The sequence below is a fragment of the Perognathus longimembris genome, chromosome 13 (genome assembly GCF_023159225.1).
Source record: "Perognathus longimembris pacificus isolate PPM17 chromosome 13, ASM2315922v1, whole genome shotgun sequence".
NCBI classification, from domain to species: Eukaryota; Metazoa; Chordata; class Mammalia; order Rodentia; family Heteromyidae; genus Perognathus; species Perognathus longimembris.
Window position 1 is genome coordinate 63,442,517 of NC_063173.1, and position 20,054 is coordinate 63,462,570.

Below are 20,054 nucleotides of genomic sequence, written 5' to 3' on the forward strand. Positions count from 1 at the left end.
GGCCTAAAGCTCCAAGAAGGGTCCCCACTATTCCTCTGGGAAGATGTCATCTCCTCCCAAGTCTGCCAGCCCCAGGCCTTAGAAAGCTGTGAGCTAGCTTGAGTGGCCAGTGGTCTCTGTGCCTGTGGGCAGCTGGTTCAACTGTCCATATCTAGGCCCCCTGATGATTGAGCCCAAAGGCTTTGGGGTTTAAGAATAGAGATTAAGCCAGGTGCTGGTGGGTCACGCCTGTAATCCTAGCTACTCAGGAAGCTGAAATCTTGGAATTGGGGTTCAAAGCTAGCCGGGACAGGAAAGTCTGTGAGACTCTCATCTCCAATTAACCACCAGAAGACCAGAAGTGGTGTTGTGGCTCCACTTGGTAGAGCGCTAGCCTTGAGCTGAAGAGCTCAAGGACAGTCCCAGGCCCAGAATTCAAGCCCCAAGCCCCCAAAAGAACAGAAATTAGAGCTCTCCCAACACATACACTATTCCCCTAAAGTCAGGCACTGGCCTGAAGCTGCCACTCATTATGCCCCTGGCCTCACCTGCCCTGCTACTGAAAATCCCCAAGGGTCCCAAGTTGGAAGCCTGAGAGCCTCAGTCTACACGCCAGGCACAGTGACAGCTTCTGGCTAATTAGCTCTCCCGGACCACTTTGTCTCTACCACGGTAGCCTCTGACGGCAGGGCTTGGAGCCCCCAGAACCCAGTAGGTCTCTTCCATAGGCAAGGCTTGAGGCTCCTCACCAAGGCAAGCGGGGATCTCCTTGGAGTAGGCAGGCTCAAGGATGGTTGGCATCACGGCCAAGGGGCCAAATTTAACACTTGGAGCCCTGGCTGGGTCCCTCACGGGCCCGGCGGCCTGGTCCTCGCTGGCTCCTCGGTCTAGGTTCCCCCTAGCATGGACGTGGGGAGGTCATGCCCCGCTCTCACCTGACGGGTGGGCCCCGATGCCCTGACCCTGGGTCTCGGCCCTGGCCCCCTCCACAGCTGCTGCGGCTGCTTTCTCCACTCCGGGCTCTTTCCGGCCGCGGACCCGGGCGTCCTGGCAACGGGGGCGGGGCTTCATTTGAATACCCAAATATTCATGAGCCCCGGGCCCCTGCGGCGCGGCGCGCCGAGCCCCGCCCCTTAGCAACGGTTGCCCGGCACGCGGCGGGGGCCCCGCGGCGGCCGGGGGCGGGCCGGGGACTCGGCCTGCGGCGGGTCCCGGCGACCCGGGGGCCTGAGGCGGCGGGCCTGCGTTGCCTCGCCCGACCCGGGGCCACTTTTGCGCAAGGCTGGCTTGCATCGTCCCTGGGCGCGCTGGGGGAACGGAGGCCGGCACCCCGCGGGCGTGGGGCCGACAGACTGGAGCAGGCCGGTGGGTTTTCCGACGAGGACGCACGGAGGCTTTCCCCTAAAACCTCAGACAACGGCAACCCCTTTTGTAACTGCATAAAAGTCGTTAGGTATCGGAAGAGAAGGCCATGGGGGATTCTGACTAAAATACGTGTGCGTGCTAAAGGAGACGAGGGTAACGCGTGTCTTCGCCGCTAGAGACGGAAGGCGTCCGTGTGTTCGGGTTGGAAGACTTCCCTTCGACCCCAGGCGGCCGTGGGCTAGACGGCAGCAGGGTGAACCCCGGCCGCGGGGACCCGGGGCGGGTGCCCCGGTCCAAGGGGGTCTCCTCCACGGCGGCCCCGCCGAAGCCGCTCGGGTCCCGGGGAGGACCGGAGGACTTCAGGCCGGGAGCATCTGCCGTGCTGACCGCCCCCGGGGCTCGGCTTCGGACTGTCGTTCAGCCCCGGGGACCTTCGAGGCGCGGGGGCTTCGTGAGGACCCGGCCCGGCCGCTGGACGGGATCCCTCCGGAGCGGCGGGCTCCCGCGCGCGGCCCCCGACTCCCGCCGCCCCCCGGAAGTCTCGCCTGGCTGCGGCTCCTGACGGACGGGTACCTCCGCGAATCGTAGCGAGGCGGGGCGGAGCCACCCGGGGGCCAATGGCCGGTCGCGCTGGGCTGACAGACGGGCGCGAGGCGGGGCGAGCGCGGGCCCGGCCGAGTGCCCGCGCGCGGCTCGCGCCTGGCGCCCGCAGCCCTAGCCGCACCCGCCGCGGACGGAGCCCATGCGCGGGCCCAGCCGGCGCCCGCCTGCGCCTCCGCCCTGCCCCGGCCCCGGCCTCCGGGGCCGTCGCGCTAGTGAACGGTGAGTGCGGGCGGGCGCGGGGCGCCGGTGCGCGCGGCGCGTGGGGCCGCTCTGGGCCGGGCCGGGGCGTGCCGGGCGGCCGGAGGCCCTCGGCGGCCAGGTCCGCCCCGCCGGCGGGCGCGCGCTGGGCGCGGCGCCGCCCGGGCCTCGGGGGACGCCGAGCCCCGCGGCCATCTCGGGCCGGGCTCGGGGCCGCGGAGACTCCCGGGCGGGGGCCTCGGCCGGGCCTGCCGCTCCCCGGCCGCCCCTGGACTCCTGTGGGTCTTCTCCCGCAGTCACCTGCTTCCCGGGAACCTCGGGCCCTTTCTCTCCGGACCCTCCCGGCGGAAGGACCCTCTGGCCCCTTGTCGTGGGATCGCCCAGCCGGAGGGCAGGGGCCCCGTCTGCCCTTTCCCCGCCGCCAAGACGGTGCCTGGCATGCAGCAGGCGCTCAGTAAATACTTGTCGGAGGCACCAACATGCCGGCGGGCCAGGCCGGTCTGTCGGCTGGCACCGGCCTGCCCGGGCACGCTGAGGCCGCTGTGGTAGGACCTGTTCTGGGGGGAAGGTGGCCTCACCCCTCAGGCGCCTCCAGAGGAGGCTTTCTGCCTACCCAGCGACTTCTAATTTGGGTGCGTGGTTGGGAGCTCTCAGCTGTCAGCCTGCTTTGGGGACCGCTCCCTGGCTCCTCGCAGGGCCACTGAGTGCCGTTGGGGAAAGTGGGAGCTGGCCCACCTCTGGTGAGCATGCCACAGGTGAGTTGGTGGGGCAGCTGTTCCGGCTGGCCCCCTTGCTAGGTGCTGGGGTCCTGTCCTGCAGGTGCCCCTTGCTTCTCAGCACCCTCACGGGTTCAAGGCCTGGCTGAATGTGGTCCTCCTTGGCAGGTGGGGCAGGGGCCCCCAGAGTGCTGGGAGTGGCAGCCCCTTGAAGAGCAATGACGGAGTATAAACTGGTGGTGGTGGGTGCCGGAGGCGTGGGGAAAAGTGCCCTAACCATCCAGCTGATCCAGAACCACTTTGTGGACGAGTATGACCCAACTATAGAGGTGAGCCCAGATCATTTGGCTTGGTCCTCCAGCAGTGGCCACAGTCAGACACTCAGATCAGGCCTTGGACAGCTTGAGTGTCTACACAGCCAAGATGGGGCTGGCTGTGGTCCCTCCCCCCTCCCCCATCAGAGGTGGCATAGCCAGGCTCCTACTTAATCCAGTTGCGTGAGAGGCACAAGGGTGGGGCTGGCCTGCAGACTCTCCATTTGAGTACAAGTGTGGGTCCCTGAGCCACGTCCTCCTACAGGACTCCTACCGGAAGCAGGTGGTCATTGATGGGGAGACATGCCTGCTGGACATCTTGGATACAGCAGGCCAGGAGGAGTACAGTGCCATGCGGGACCAGTACATGCGCACAGGGGAGGGCTTCCTCTGTGTATTCGCCATCAACAACACCAAGTCCTTTGAAGACATCCATCAGTATAGGTGAGCCACCTGTATGGTGAGCCCAGGAACCCATGGCATCGTGGAACAGGGAGGTTCTGCTTGCGGCAGGCGTGCTCTCTGCACGTCCTACCTTCAGCCATGCCTATAGCCCAGCAGACTTACACCTTCCTCCGTCTTAGGGAGCAGATCAAGCGAGTGAAAGATTCAGATGATGTGCCAATGGTGCTGGTGGGGAACAAGTGTGACCTGGCCGCACGCACTGTTGAGTCTCGGCAGGCTCAGGACCTTGCCAGAAGCTATGGCATCCCCTACATCGAGACATCTGCCAAGACCCGGCAGGTGAGCACGCTCCAACCACGCAGCTAGCCAGGGACTCGCCCTGCCCCGCCCCAGTCAGGCAATTGTGCTCATTGCCCCTCTCCCTCAACACAGGGCAGCCGCTCTGGCTCTGGCTCCAGCTCCGGGACCCTCTGGGACCCCCTCCCCCCGGGGACCCATGTGACCCAGCAGCCCCCATATTGTAAGTCTCCCTGGATGGCAGGGCAGTGAGGGAGGTAAGGGTCTCTTCAGTCCTGGGCTGACACAGTTCCAGGGAAGGTAGGGGTCCATGGAGAAGGCTTCCTTGAGCCATGCCAGAGCGGTAACCCTGAGGCCCTGTCCTTCTCGTCCCCAGTGTCCTATTAGTCCCAAGCCCTTAACAGTTTGGCATAGGGTATTCAAGCCCAACACAAATCAAGGGTCCTGGAGGGTCCTGGGCTACTCTGACCTTTAGGGGGTTGTTCAGTAGTGAGTTCCCTAACGAAGGTGGCCCTTTGGCCTCCAGATGAGCACAGCCTGACTCCCCAGTTGTGGGGGGGGGGGGAGGTGGGGCCAAGGAAGGAGTAATCTGCTGTCTGGAATCCTCTAGGATGTTGGTTGAGTTCAAGGCAGGGAGTGTCCCACCCAGGGAGGGGTCCCCAGGTCTTCTCCCCCAGTGAACTCGTTTCTAATCCAGTCCCTCTGCTCCTAGGGTGTGGAAGATGCCTTCTATACGCTTGTGCGTGAGATTCGGCAGCATAAGCTGAGGAAGCTAAATCCACCTGATGAGAGTGGCCCAGGCTGCATGAGCTGCAAGTGTGTGCTCTCTTGACGCCAGGTGAGGCGGGGCCAGACAAGTGCCAGGGCAGTGGCCCTGGTTGGCTAGATGAGCCTCCATGTCTGCTCTGACGTCTCCCTGCCGATGGTCAGTGGCATCCTTTGTGCCCACCCAGTCTCAGGCTTAGGACATGGAGGTGCCGGATGTGGGGAGGAGGTACAGACAGAAGGAAGGAAGAAGGAGGGAAGGAAGGAAGGAAGGAAGGAAGGAAGCGCCACTGGAACCCGGCCAGCGCAGGGATGGTGGACAGAGGTGACCAAGACCCTTGCATGGATGCTTTGCACAGACTGTCATGAACTGTTCCAAACGCCACAAGCACCCCAGCCCTTGACTCCCCTTCCAGCCCTCTTTGGGCCTCTACTGGGTGCAGGTTGAATCAGTAAATTATTTGACAGTCTTGACTGGTGTCTGGCTGGGTAGAGTGTGTTGCCTGTGGCCTCACCTGAGGTCCCGGGGCCCTTGGCTCTATCCAGTTGTTGGCCTTGCTGCAGTCTTGGTGAAGGCAAGCTGGAGACGCTGGCCGGGGGCTGGAGCCATGCCACCCTCCTCACCTCCACCACCAGCACCCCATCTACCCTAGCTGTTTGCTGAGTGTGCAGGTAGCTCTGGATGTTGCAGATTGTATTTGGGGGTCCTTGAGCTAAGGGAGTTTCTTCTGTTCCAGGAGGGAGGCCTTCTTAGGGAATGCTGGGTACAGCCTGGCGCTCTATCCCCTGTCTTAGAGCTCCCTTACTCCAAGTGGGGCATATTTCCCACATTTTGGGGTCCCTGAAATGCAGCCCCAAAGGTGGTAGAGCAAGGAAGCCAGTGTGCCCAGAGTCTTTCCGTCTTGGGATCTAGAGCTGGGATTGTTAGACTCTGGGAATAGGGCCCTCTTGCTATCTGTGTGGTCTCAGACCTGTACCCCATCCATGCGCAGGTGGACAGTTATTCCTAAACCACCTAAAGTCACCAGGGTGGCCTTAAGAGCTATGCACAGGCCCAGGTAGCTGCATATGACTCCAAGAGCACTTTTCCCACCTGGGCTGTTCTAGGACTGGCATGGCCACAGGGACTTCCATGCTCTGGTCCTCATCTTGACTGCTGGAGTCCCACAGTAGCCGTGGTGCCCTCCCCTCTCAGTTTGAAGTCTGGGGCTTGTGTAGTGGGAGGGTGCTCAGTCACACAGGCATGAAGACTCAAGACCTGCTGCTGGCTGGTTGGGCATGCAGACACCACATTTAGACTCTCTGGAGCAGCAAGTATCCAGCTTCCCTGTGCCCATGGGCATGGGGCTCCTAGGTGCTGTCTAGGGCTGCTGTGGTCAGCTTCCCCATGCCCATAGGCGTGGGGCTTCAGCTTGCCAGTGCTACCCTGGCTTCTTTGGGGCCATACTGGTCACTGTGTGCCAAGTAGGTTGCATATAAGGGAAGCAGTAGTGTTGGAACCATGGGCGCAGGGCTGGGCACACCCCGTTCCCAACCTGTCCTAGAGCCACCTGGGAGCACGGCCATGGAGGCTGAAGGTACCTCCACGGTGGGGTAGCATTCTGCAGAGAGCCCCACGAGCTACACAGGAGCAACTCGGGGCTTTCAGGGTACAGGGTGGGAATGAGGCCGGGTGCCCTGGAGCTCCAGTGTCCATGCCCTGCTCATGCCCAGGGTACGCCAGCCGCATTGCTGTCTGCATCCTTCTGTGTCCACCCCTGGGGTTCACTTTGCATAGGAGGCCATGGCCAGAGGCAGGCCTGGCCAAGGAAATGCCTTCAACGCCTGCCTTTATCTGTTTGCATTGGGTTCGCTGTCTAAGGCAATTGCCAATCCCCTGCCCACCTCACCACCCCGGCCCGGCCCCCTCTGTGAGCACCTCACTGGGGCATTCGGTTGAGTGCTACCCTGGGTTGGCCTGGTCTGCCCCGCATGCTCCTGGGTGTCCTCAGACTGACTTCTTTGCACCCTGGGGACTGCCTGTACCGTGACCATGTTCACGCCCTCACGCTCCATGTCCCGTGTCCCGGGTTACAGGGTGGCCTGAAGGGGATCTGCAGGGGCAGCAGACCCGGGAGGCCCCTGCCTGTCCAGGCTGGTGGCCAGGGGCCTGAGCGTCGTCGAGGGGCGAAGCCCCTTGAGGCAGCATCAGATAGGCCCCACAGCTGCTCGTGGGGTGAGCTGACCCCAGTGGGGACACGGTTCCTGGAAGAAGGGGTCACGGGGTGAGCCGGGTCCTTCTGAGGCTGTTAGGGACCTGGCCTGGGGTCTTCCTGCCCATTCTTACCCAGGGGCTCAAGTACCAGAGGGCTCACTGTCCTGACAGAGGGCAGAGGTACTTAGGGCTCCCTGTGCTACTCCACCCCTTCTGCAGACCTACCCAGGAAAAGCCTCTCAGCCTCCTCTTCACCCCTCAGGCCCAGCGCTGTGGGAGGCGGGGAGAGCCAGTCCCATTGCTTACCACCACGTGCTTCTTCAGACTTGGGAGGCTTTCCCTCAGCTTCCGCCCAGGATGGGCGTGGGGCTGCAGGACTGCTGGAGACCCCCTTTGTGGAGTCCTGAGAAGCCTCCACCGCCCCAGCAGATAGCTTGCTTCCAAGAGGTAGAATGGAGTGCTCTGAGGACTGGCAGGAGCCCTGGAACCAGAAACTCCCTTCTGCCACAGAGACCCTGCTACCCCTGTGGGGGGAGGGAGGAGGGAGGGAAGGGAGGCCGACAAAGCCTGGCCAGCTGTGTAGGGTTCCAGAAGGGGAGGGCAGCCTACAAGGCTGAGGGGAAGGAAGGACCATAGTGATACGAGGGGGTGAGGAGCCAATTTGGGGCCCGTGTAGCCGGTGAGGGTATGATGTAGAGTGTGTGGTTATCTCCTGGGCCCTAGGTCAGTTGAGGGGATGAGGAGAAGCTGGCATCTGAGCTCTGGCCATGGTTGGTTAGGAAGGCTTGGACTATTTGTGAAGCAGAGGATCGCTAGACAAGCACTTACACAAAGGGCTCTGCTGATGGGGCATCGGGTGTCCGACTCAGGGTGTGGGGTCCTTAGCTAGTCCTCGATCTGTGGGACCCTAGAACAAGCTTGGGAGAGAAGGTGCTGTGGCTTTAAGTTTCTGACACTGGCCAGTGTGGCCCTTCCCTGGCTTAGCTGTGCAAGGCCTATGGAATGCTAGGCACTCCCTGTGCCAAAGGTGCCACTCATTGCTCAGTAGCTGAGCCCATGCCTAGACAGCGTTTTCTTCATTGAGGACCATCATTGGGATAGTAACAGCCTGATTCAGACGGTGACCCCTGCCTGAATAGTCCAAATCCCCACGGGAGGAGATGGACCAGGATGACTGAAATCCCGGGGAGGTCTGCAAGAGGCCCCAGGACACTTGGAAGTGCAACCTCTGCACTCCACCCCTGACACTGAGTACTGGGGGCCTGGAAGGCTGACTGTCTGCCTGGTAGTCAGACAGCTGGGCTGAAACCCCACTGTGGGGATCCCCTGGAAAGAATGGTATCAAAAGTGGAGTAGAGTGGGGCACACCTACTCTGGGAATACCTCTCAGTCTTCTGCTTTACTACGGGGTTGGAGTCCTGTGGAACTTCCCTCCTTAAGCTTCTGTGCAGTAGCGTGGCACCTGCAGGATCTGCACTGATGACCAACACTTGTCAGGTGCTTCCCTGGCCAGTCATACCTTTCTGATGAGGTGAGTGTCCTGAAGCACTGCAGAGCTTTTGGGGTTCTGGGGTGGCTCAGAAAGGTGTTGGGCCCACTTTGGCCAGGAGGATCCCTGTCCCTTTCTGTCCTGTCCTAAGTTGTGGACTAGCTCCATGTTAGACCTCAGTGGCCCCCGTGAGCTCCATGTCTTTGATGTGTCCTGATTCGTCATGGATACTGAACACGTAAGAAGCACCAATGGCTGGGAAGGTGGCTTAGTGGCAGAGTGCTTGCCTAGCATGCATGAAGCTCTGGGTTCGATTCCTCAGTACCACATAAACAGAAAAGGCCAGTAGAGGTGCTGTGGCTCAAGTGGTAGAGTGCTCGCCTTGAACAAGAGAAGCTCAGGGACAGTGCCTAGGCCCAGAGTCCAAGCCCCAGGGCTGTCAAGCAAACAAACAAAAGAAGTACCAGTGAGGGTGTGTGCCGGTGGTTCACACCTGTAATCCTAGCTACTCAAGAGGCTGAGAGCTCAGGTTCCCAGTCTGGAGTCAGTAAAGTCTTTTAAGACTTTTTTTTTTTTTTCTCCAGTCCTGGGGCTTGAACTCAGGGCCTGGGCACTGACCTTGGCTTCTTCTTGCTCAAGGCTAGCACTCTACCACTTGAGCCACAGCGCCACTTCTGGCCGTTTTCTGTATATGTGGTGCTGGGAAATCAAACCAAGGCCTTCATGCATGCTAGGCAAGCACTCTACCACTGAGCCACTCTCCCAGCCCTGTGAGACTCTTAATCTCTAGTTAACCACCCAAAAGTGGAAAGCAGAGCTGTGGCTCAAGTGGTAGAGCACTAGTCTTGAGTAAAAAAGGTCAGGGAATGTGCCCAGACCCTGAGTTCAAGCCCCAGTACCAGCAAACAAGCAGCAGCAGCACCACCACCACCAGTGTCAACAGGACGTCCACACACTGTGGTAGTGAGTGCAACCCACCTCCTCACAGGGACCCACTGCTGCGCAGCAGTGAGCAGCACTACCTAGGAGAGGCGGGCTGACTGTGCCTGCGTGGGCTCTGAATTTCTGGCAGTAAATCCAGGCAGGGTTTGGACTATGGATAATGCATTGATCCCCTCAGGGCACCTTAGTTTCTACTACGTTGTTGTGTGGATGGGGTAAAATGCAACTAACTATCTCAAGTCTCTAGTTGATGAGTTTTCATTTTCGTTGGTTTTATGTGTGTGTGTGTGTGTGTGAGAGAGAGAGAGAAAGAGAGAGAGAGAGAGAGTGTGTGTGTGTGTGTGTGTGTGTTTGCTGGGGCTTGAACTCTGCCTGGCACTGCCGCTGAACTTTTGTTGCTCAGAGCTAGTGCTCTACCACTTGAGCCACAGCTCTAGTTCTGGCTCTTCGATGTTCAATTGGAGATGAAAGTCACAAACATTCCTACCTGGGATGACTTTGAACCCTAATCTTCAGAGTTCAGCCTCTTGAATAGCTAGGATTACAGGTGTGAGCCACTGGTGTCTGGCATCATTTTACCAAGCATGATGTGCTCCAGAAGCCCAAGGAAGGCTCACCAAAGTCGAGGCACTCAGTATTGAATCAACATATTCAAATGGAAAATCAGGGTCAGCAGAGTCCATAAAGCTCATGGAGAAGACTTAGCAGACCAGGGAGAAGCTTAGTTCGGATGCCAACCTTTTCAAAGAACCGTGTTAGGTTTTGTTTCTCCTTTCTGCGATTTGGTTTTTCTATTTGCGTTTATAAACTTCTTCTGAAGTCCAGGCATCCAAGCCTAGCTGGGTTCCTCAGAGGCCAAGGCTGCCTGAGCATGTCCCTGGCTGATAAGCACAGACTGCAGGAGGTGGCACCTAGCCCCTGGGGGAGGGGTGGTGTTGGTGACCTGCCATCTCTGTGGCTGCCTCCTGGAATGTTGCTGTCCTGAGCTTTCCCAACCATCATCCTTAAAAGTACACCTAAATGCTATTTCCTTGAAAAGGTGTGGCCAAATTATGGCAGGAAAAACTTCATGAGGAGAAAGTGTGGCTATCAGACACTTCAGAGCTGTAGCAGGCACTGCTCCCATGGGGCAGGATGGGCACACAGGATGTAACTGGCCCCAGCCCAGGCCCCCCTCCCCCCGGAGATCCTGGCTCCTTATAGCCTGGACTGCTCATGCTGCCCCTTGGCAAGGGCTCAAAGTCCTACCTGGCATTTCCTTGGCTCTCATTCCCTGGGTGCTCAGTAGAAGGGACCACACAGCTGTTCTGGTACCACTCAGGGTTCTTTTGTGGACTGGAGACATCCACTGAAAACTAGTCCTGTGGGACAGGGCCAAGAAGACCCTGGAGAGGACCAGGGTGCAAGAATTGAGAAAGTTTCAGCCTTTGGCCTGTGGATCCTCGGGAGAGGTCGGGTCCAACCAGAACAGAGCCTCAACTCCCACAGTTAAGTAGTAGACAAAAGTTCAAGGTTGTAAACTTTGATTTCTTCCTGCAGGCTTCCAGGAGGTATTCCTACCCTGGTGTGCTATTCCAGTGAGGTGACCTTGCAGGGATGGTCAGAGCCTGGGGACCAAGGCCTGCATCCTCTGGGCCAGGCTGGCGCGCTACCTCTTCTGAGGGGCAGGCAGTACCAGGTCACAGTATGGCTGTGCTCACTCTCACTGCAGCAAGAGACCCTGCACTTTGTACCTCACCTTCTTGTTGCTCCTATACTGACTTCAGCTCTTAGCCACTTTTAGCCATTTACCTGTATGTCTGAACTGACAATTTTACTAGAAAATGTAAACTGATGGTGCTAGCTTTGCTGCCTTCCTGGAGCAGTTCTGTAAGGCTGTCACCTTTGTTGTTTTTTTTTTTTTTTTTTTTTTTGCCAGTCCTGGGGCTTGGACTCAGGGCCTGAGCACTGTCCCTGGCTTCTTTTTGCTCAAGGTTAGCACGCTACCACTTGAGCCACAGCACCATTTCTGGCCTTTTCTATATAGGTGGTGCTGAGGAATCGAACCTAGGGCTTCATGTATACAAGGCAAGCACTCTTGCCACTAGGCCATATCCCCAGCCCAGGCTGTCACCTTTGTGCTTAGGGTCCTCATGTGACTGAGCTCAAAATAGGAAAAGTGTAGACCCAAGCCAAGATCCCTGACCAGGTGAGCTTGCCCCGTGGCCACAGGACACACCTTCCTTCCTCTGGTCACAGACCGTCAAGATCCATGCAGGATGGGGCCTCATGGTAAGGTCCTGGAGGGCAACAGATAGCAGCCTTGAGCTGCACGTACAGTTCTGGTATGGGTAGGCTTGGTAAAAGAACCTCAGTCTCGTGGCCATGTGACCCTTCAACCAACTCATCCATGCCATGGAGCTGGTCATCTTCTTGCCTCAACCTCCTAAGTAGTTGGGGCTACAGGCACGTATAAAGTCTTTTTTTTTTTTTAAAGGACTTTACCAATCTGTCTTTTTGTTGTTGTTGGTCATGGGGCTTGAACTTGGGGCTTGGACGCTGTCCCTGGGCTCTTTTGCTCAAGGCTAGCACTCTACCTCTTTGAACCACAGCACACTTCTGGTTTTCTGGTGGTTCATTGGAGAGAAGAGTCTCTTGGACTTTCCTGCCTGAGCTGGCTTTGAATCTCAATCCTCAGCTCTCAGCCTTCTGAGTAACTAGTATTATAGGTGTGAGCCTCCAGCACTCTGCCCAGTCTATCTTTTGATTAAAGTGTTGAGACAAGTTATATAGAATGTAATTGTTGATACACTGAGATTTAGTTTTTCATTTGTTTTCTGGTCCTGCTGTTTCTTTGTTTCCAGAGTATGAGAGCCAGCCTCAAGGTGCAACAAATAGACAAGGACAGGACTGCACAGGGTGCAAGTTCTTGGAGATTCACTGACACAGCCTGTGTTGGGGCAGCAGAAATACAGAAAACCCCATGATTTTGGTCAAAGGAGGGGCTTGTGTATTAAGGGGCCAGAAGGAGCCCATTCCTCCAGAAATATACCTGGCTTATATTAATAACACAGCCAGGGCGCCTGTGGAGCAAGCAGTGTTCACATACCACCTTAATGTTTTGTTAGTTTACAATCTGCTGAGAAGCTGTAAGGTAAATGCAGAGCAGGGTAGGGTTATACAGGGCATTCATGGTGGTTATGTCTCAGGATGGCTGTAGTTGGCTAGAACCATACACCATTTCCTCCCCCAACCACCTAAGTGGGGGGGGGGGGGTTACATATAGTTGGGTTATATGAAATGTTTTGTGTTACATTTTTTTCTCCAACTAAAACTTACTTAAATACAAGTATAAGCTTACCCAAGCCTTCCTTCCCCCCCAGCCCCCCCCCCAAAAAAAAAGCACAGAAAGAGAAGGTTTCCCTTTAAGTACTGACTCTTCCCATTTGACTCCTCTCCAGTGCTAGCCAGGCCCCCGATGTCCCTATCCCCATCCCAGAAACCTTGTGTTACACTTAAAATGTCCTTTTTTGTGCTGGTCCTGGGTACTGTCCCCTGGTAGCACTCTACCACTTGAGCCACAGCTCCACTTCCATCTTTTTGGCAGTTCATTGGAGATAAGAAGACTCGCAGGCTTTCCTACCCGGGCTGGCTCTGAACTGCCATCTCAGCCTCTTGATGAGCTAGTCACAGGTGTGAGCCACCAGCAGCTTTCTCTCTTTTAAATTAATCTGAGACTGAAGCCAGTTACAAGTGAAGATCTGCAGCAGTGGGAGATCTTCAGACATGCTGTTGGGGATGGTGAATTTTGTATCATTAGGGATAACTTGGTGAGTTTGCTTATGCCATGATCAAGTAAGCTATCTCCCCGAGTGTCAAGGGGCTTGAAAAATGTATAAAGTGTAGCAAAAACCTAATATACCAGAAATATAAATAGGTATATTCATGCAGTGGAATACAGCAATTAAAATTATTAAATAAGGTCTTATTACCATGTACAGATCTCATCCAAAATTTTATTGAGCAGAATAAGCAGTCTGCAGGAAGATAAAGTGCACATTTATATTGTTTGAAATAAATGAGTTTATTGTTTTGGGATGCATACATTTATAGTAAAGTCTAATAAATACAGGACTATTAAAGATGAAATCCAAGTCAGTACCTACTTTGGGATGAGATTTCATGATGGATTGGAGAAAGCTACTAGCGAGGCACTGGTCACGTTTTTGTTTTGTTTTGTTTTGTTTCGGCCAGTCCTGGGCCTTGGACTCAGGGCCTGAGCACTGTCCCTGGCTTCTTTTTGCTCAAGGCTAGCACTCTGCCACTTGAGCCACAGCGCCACTTCTGGCCGTTTTCTGTATATGTGGTGCTGGGGTATCGAACCCAGGGCCTCATGTGTACAAGTCAAGCTCTCTTGCCACTAGGCCATATCCCCAGCCCCACTGGTCACGTTTTTTAAAGTAGATGGTAAGTCCTAGTACTCATTTCTTAAAAATGTTTTGCATATCTGAAATAGGAATAAAGCTCACCAAATCTTAGGAATGTGTGTTGCTGAGTAATGAGTTATGTTTGGTTTTGCTTTTCCTATTTTGTATTTTCTAAAAATTCTGGGAAGCCAGGTGCTGGTGGCTCACTCCTGTCATACTAGCTACTCAGGAGACTGAGATTCTGAAGACTGTTGTTCGAGGCCGGCTTGGGCAGGAAAGTCCATGACCTTTATCTCCAATTAAGCGCATGTGCACGCGCATGCATGCATGCACACACACACACATATAGGTGGCTCACGCCTGTAATTCTGGCTACTCAGGAGGATGAGATCTGAAGATCGCAGTTTGAAGGCAGCTCAGGCAGAAAAGTCCATAAGACTCTTACCTCCAATTAACCACCCCAAACTGGACGTGGGGCTGTGGCTCAAAGTGCTAGAGCACTAGCCTTGAGCACAAAAGCCCAGTGACAGCACCCAAGCCCTGAGTTCAAGCCCCATGACTGACCACCCCCCTCCTGAAAAGCTGGAAGTGGAGGTGTGTCTCAAGTGGTAGAACTCTAGCCTTGAGCACAAAGAGGCTCAGGGACAGCTCCCAGGCCCTGAGTTCAAGTCCTAGGACCAACACAAAGAAAATTCTTCTGGGATGTGTATTACTTATTTGGGCAGTACTGTGGTTTGGACTCTGCTTTGTATTAGCCAGACTTGAGCCACACCTTCAGCCCTGCTTTTTGTTGTCCACCCCCCCCCCTTTCTGGGACTTGAACTCTGGGCCTAGGTTCTGCCCCTTGTGCTCAAGATGAGCGCTCTCTACCACTTGCACCAAAGCAAAACTTCCAGCTTTTTTGAGTAGGTAAGAGTTTCAGTTTCCTGCCTGGGCAGGCTTCAAACTGCCACCCTCAGATTTCAGCCTTTTGAGTAGCTAGGATTACAGGCATGAGCCACTGGTGCTTGGCTTTGCTGGTTATTTTGCTGATGGAGTCTTATGGACTTTTCTGTCCAGGAAGACTTCAAGTCTCAATCCTCCAGGTCTCAGCCTCCTGAATAACCTGGATTACAGGTGTGAGCCACTGGTATCCCGCCTAGGATGTGTATCTGTGTGTGTGTGTGTGTGTGGGCACACATACGAATGCTAGTCCTGGTAATATCCCTGAGCATTTTTCCCTCAAGGCTAGTGTTCCACCACTGGGCTATAGCTCCATTTCCAGCTTTTTGGTGGTTAATTGGAGATGAGTGTATGGACTTCCTGACATGGCTAGCGCCAGACCACAATCCTTGGATCTCCGTAGCTGAGACTACAAGCACAGGCCACTTGTGTCCAGCATGATGTGTATCATTCTTCTATGAAAAAACCATAAAAAGTTTTTGATGAAAAGGTTATAGACACACAGGGAAGGAAAGTTCAACAGTGCTGAGGGAAGGTCAGGTCTGGTTTCTCACAGTAATTACTTCCCATTTTGCCATAATTCTATGCTCCAACTGTAGGATGTGAACTTGGACCTCACTCGGGGTTCAGCAGCAGCTAGGCCAGCTCACAAACTCTGCCCTGCCTCTGGCACCATTGACCTGCTAGGTGATGTAGTTTCATCATGATGTTTCTGCGGGATGATTTTGGTGGATATTTCTATGCCTTCTCTCTGTTATTCCCACGGGCAACCAAGTGGGACTTGCAAAAGGACATCAGGCCCCAAACACAGAAGTGTCCCCAGCCTCCTCATCCTCCAGCCACCAGCTTCTCCAGGAGCCTTTTCCTGGGGGACATATCCTCCTCACATCCTAGCCCATGTCCACCAGGGGGTGCTGGCGTACTAGCATTTGTCCTGCTAGCGACAACTTCACAGCGGACTGACTCCCTGGCCTGCCTGTTCCATTACTTTCCTGGATTCTGCCTGCTCCTATCTGCTCTTGCATGGCCATTTCCCTCAAGTTGTGAGAATGTAACAAAGTTCCTAAGTTGAAAAATAAGCATTTCCTTTGTGTGTATGGGTGCCTGTGTGAGCACCCATGAGCACGCACCCCCCACCCGAAAAAGTCCAATGTTCTATGAGGCAATCAGTGGCCAAAAAGTGCTTTGAGCACTGGGAACCCAGCTTACCTGAACTGAGATGTGAGGACAAGATAACCACCAGATTTCCATGCCTTACTAAAGTAAGAATTGCACCAGGTGTTGGTGACCCATGCCTATAATCGTAGCTACTCAGGAAGCTGAGATCTGAGGATCAAAGTTTGAAGCCAGCCCATCATGAGAACCCATGAGACTTTAATTAACTACCAAAAAAAAAAAAAAAAGAAAAGAAAAAAGCTAGAAGTGAACTGTGGTTCAAGTGGTTGAGAGCTAGCCTAGAGCAAAAAAGTTCAGACAGCGCCCAGGCCCTGAGTTCAAGACCTTTCCCTGTGCCCATCCCAGGAAGGGCACACAAACAAAACCAACAATGACAGTTTACTCTATTTTGAGTGCAAATATTGAGGCAGAATGACTGTATAATTTGTGCATGTAAAGAACCACTATATATGGCCATCACAAACCATGATGCACATGCAGGTTGATAAATAACTGACTTATAAATATAAAGTACTCACTACCTGACCTATGAAATGCTAACCTCTCTGTACAACACCTTAATAATAATAAAATTATACTTTACAAACTAGACATTGATACACAGTGAGACCAAAGGAAGATAACCTTAGAGGAGGAACATAAAGGTGAAATGTCTATATGCCTTTAAATCATATAGTGTTTATTGAAATGAATTCCAGGAAATGGAAACCAGAGGTTTTTTTCTTTGTTGCAGTTCTTGTTTTTGTCTCTTTATTTATGTCTTTGGGAGTAGGGGGCAAAGAAATGGAGGGACAAAGGGTGAATAAATGCAGCAGTGGTACTCACTAGACACTATGGAAAATGAACTATACAACTTGTGTGTGGGGATAGGAGGGAAAAACTGGGAGAGAGCAAGGGAAGGGATGACATTGTCCAAAAAGAAATGGACTCTCTACCTGACTTAGTAACTATAACCCCTTCGTACATCATCTTTAAACAATTAAAACCACTAAAGAATACAAATAAATTTGAACTTAAATCAGGAACACATGGGGACCCCACTGCCCCAGCTGAGGCTCCCTGTAGGCCGCGCCCTCAGGTCTCGCCTGATGGAATCAGGTGTCCTGCTCTCGAGGTGGATGTATCATAGCTTACTCAACACAACAGACTAAGGAATGATGCACCCCCCTCGGGGTAGGGAAATACCAAACACCGTGGTACAGCAGCACACACTCCCAGATAAGATCTGACCCCCTTGCTTGACTGTCCACTTTGCCATTTGTCTAGACCCAGTAAGCCTGAACCAGCTGCCGACTCAAACCAGCTTTACCCTGGACTATCTCTGTGTCTAGCTAGGTTCATTAAGTTCATATCTGACTGAACTGCCTCTCTTTGTATCTGTAGCAGACATACATACTGTACGAAGTGTAATGTATGACCTATGAGTTAATATCAGTAATTAAGATTGGAGTAAATGAACCTGTGATTCTCCAGTAGCCACGACTACCAAGTATCTGTTGAATTAAGGCCATATAAAATTGGCATAACTTGTGAATTTGTTATTCAATAAATTCTGACATGCAAGGAGGCTGAAGTGTTTTGTGGGGGGGGGGAAGGGGTTAAAGGAAGAGGGACAGAGGAATGGGGAGAGGAAGGATGGGCCAATATAGTCATTATTCAGTGTATATATGTGAAAATGGAACCACATAACTTGAGGGTACGTATAGGGTTGAGAAATATGAAGAATGATGGAAGGGTGGTATTGATCAAAACACTGTACTTATAAATGGATTTGAATTGATTGAAACCCCTTTGGACAACTACTTAAAGTAAATATATTCAAAATGTAAACTCTGACCTTGTGGGAAAGCACAAGTGTATCCATGTCTTTTGGACATGGGTTACGCATGACGGTGGGCACGGGTACTCACCTCAGAGGAGGCTGTTAAGTCGGGAGGGGAGATGTGCTGCTTCTGGGTACTGCAAACACCACGAGAGTAGATCTGGTGACCAAAAGTTAATGACAACCTACAGGACTGCTCATGTGGCCGCTCAGTGGGTCCTGTGGCTTGGCTTCCGAGGGAGGGGACGCATAAAGACAGCCAGGCCGCTTCCGTGCCCGGCGCATTATCTTAAGCTGCTTTTCTCAAGCCCCATGAGAATTACATAAATCTAGACCGCTGTGGGTTAGAAAAGGACACGAAACCGGAACGTGTTGGCAGTGTTTCTAAAACGTAATTCTTTTTTTTTTTTTTTTTTGGCCAGTCCTGGGCCTGGACTCAGGGCCTGAGCACTGTCCCTGGCTTCTTTTTGCTCAAGGCTAGCACTCTGCCACCTGAGCCGCAGCGCCACCTCTGGCCGCTTTCTATACATGGGGTGCTGGGGCATCGAACCCAGGGCTTCATGTATGTGAGGCGAGCGCTCCACCACCAGGCCCCAGCCCCAGCCCTGAAACGTTAACTCCTTCGGAGGGCGAGAACGGAGACCTCAGGACGGCGCCGGCAGCGGCCTAACCGTGCATCCGTGTGCGGCACAGAGGAAGCAGCTAGCGGCCGCTTCCGAGCCCCGCCCCAGGCCGCCCCGGAGCTCCAGGCCCGCTGCGGGGCCGCCCCGGAGCTCCAGGCCCGCTGCGGGGCCGCCCGGAGCTCCAGGCCCGCTGCGGGGCCGCCCCGGCCGGTGAGCACCCGAGGTCTGGCTTCCCCCGCGCGCCCGCCCCGGGCCGAGGCGAGCGGGCGTCCCGCGGGGGCCCCACGGCCCCAGCCCGCCCGAACCGGGGGTCCGGCCCGCGAGGTCAGCCCCGAGCTGGGCCAGCCGTGGCCAGGCAGACACCCAACCCGCCGGGACCCCAGGCAGGGAGCGCGCGGGCCCCGGGGAGCGTTTCCTGGGCGGGCGGGCCGTGTGGTGGCAGGCGTGCGTCGCGCGCACTGGTGACGCCATCGCGTCCGTGCTGACGTCACCAGTGCGCGTCGCGCGGCACTCTCGGACTCGGGGATACTACGCAGGAGCCCCCGCCCCACCCCGCCCCCTAGCGGCCGCCGGTCTGTCTAGGACGGGCTTTCTTCCGCCGGGGGGGGGGGGGAGTGTCACGTGTGGGCATGACGTCACCCCGCGCCGGTCACCGGTGCCGGGAGACCGGCCTTCTGCAGCCTCCCCGAGCAGGCGCCTGTCCCTTCCTGCACCAAAGGATTTCGCAGCACCCTGGGGCCCCACCAGATTAGCCTTCAGCTGTTATACGGTGAGAAAACTCGCGACGCCGCATTGTGAGAGGCGGAATCTTGGGGTCTTTATTAAAAGACCGGTGACTGCACGGTGGACTCCTGTCTCAAACACCAGCAGCCAGCAAATACAGTTAACATAGTTAGGAAACTGAGCCATGAAGGCCAGGGAGGAAAGAAAACAAAAACCATGACTGTATGGAGAGTTGAACTAGGACGCCATGGTGACTGAAGAAGAGCCAGGAGACAGGAAGACAGAACATGAACACCAAGACGTTTTGTTTTGTTTTGCCAGTCCTGGGCTTGGACTCAGGGCCTGGGCACTGTCCCTGGCTTCTTTTTGCTCAAGGCAGCACTCTGCCACTTGAGCCACAGCACCACTTCTGGCCGTTTTCTATATATGTGGTGCTGGGGAATCGAACTCAGGGCCTCATGTATGCAAGGCAAGCACCCTTGCCACTAGGCCATATTCCCAGCCCATGAACACCAAGATTTGTAGCATGATGTAATCATGCCTGAGCTGGTCAGATCAGGGGGTAGGATCATAGGAAACTGGAGTCCCAGGCACTGGACTGACGGGATTAGTAACCTATCATCCAAGTCCCTGCCCCTGCCTCCAGGGATTCAGGTCTGCACATTACCTGGTAGGTGGAGGCTTCACCTTCCCTCGTCGTGAAGCCTTCTTCTAAGTAGCTAGGATTATGGGTATGAGCCACTATTGCATAAAAACCTTGCATTTTTTAACATTTATTTTATTGTTATTGTGAAGGTGATGCACAGAGGGGTTACATAAGTCACATAATGAGTACATTTCTTTTTGGACAGTGTTACATCTTCCCATGTTTTCTCCTGGCTTTTTCCTCCTGACACCCCCCTCCCCCACCACCACCGTATTTCTTAAGCCTCAAACATGCTGCGGAGACCTTGGATACTACCTAGCCCATTGTAAGTGTTCCATAAACGATCAGATGGAGGAATGCCTTGCTTTCTAACAAGTATTCAGCCTTCTGTACAAGAAGGCTGGGTACTTGAGGAAGAGACACAGAAGCTCTTCACAACTTTCTTCAGT

At 54.7% G+C, this 20,054-nt stretch overlaps 1 protein-coding gene and 1 long non-coding RNA gene across 10 annotated transcripts; one reads left to right on the forward strand and one right to left on the reverse strand.

Moving 5' to 3' along the window:
• Positions 1–2,031: 2,031 nt before the first annotated feature.
• Hras (HRas proto-oncogene, GTPase) lies at positions 2,032–17,355 on the forward strand. 9 transcript variants are annotated; one of them, XR_007213060.1, is made up of 7 exons: positions 2,033–2,166; positions 3,030–3,190; positions 3,441–3,619; positions 3,760–3,919; positions 4,590–4,715; positions 11,393–11,538; positions 12,111–12,566. XR_007213060.1 is itself a non-coding variant. In XM_048361137.1 (6 exons), the coding sequence occupies exons 2-5, from the start codon at positions 3,080–3,082 to the stop codon at positions 4,707–4,709; spliced, it is 570 nt and encodes a 189-aa protein (XP_048217094.1). In that variant the 5' UTR covers positions 2,033–2,166; positions 3,030–3,079; the 3' UTR covers positions 4,710–4,715; positions 17,058–17,355. The 9 variants fall into 9 exon arrangements, 8 of the variants coding, with proteins under 8 accessions (XP_048217095.1, XP_048217094.1, XP_048217093.1 ...); XM_048361137.1 differs by lacking the exons at positions 11,393–11,538; positions 12,111–12,566 and adding an exon at positions 17,058–17,355; XM_048361136.1 differs by lacking the exon at positions 12,111–12,566 and having other exon boundaries at positions 11,393–11,635.
• On the reverse strand, positions 5,824–17,502 carry LOC125362334. The gene is made up of 3 exons (XR_007213061.1): positions 17,492–17,502; positions 15,459–15,464; positions 5,824–5,964 (listed from the first exon to the last, which is right to left on the reverse strand). It is a non-coding gene; the product is annotated as an uncharacterized LOC125362334 (long non-coding RNA).
• Between the last annotated feature and the right edge of the window lie 2,552 nt (positions 17,503–20,054).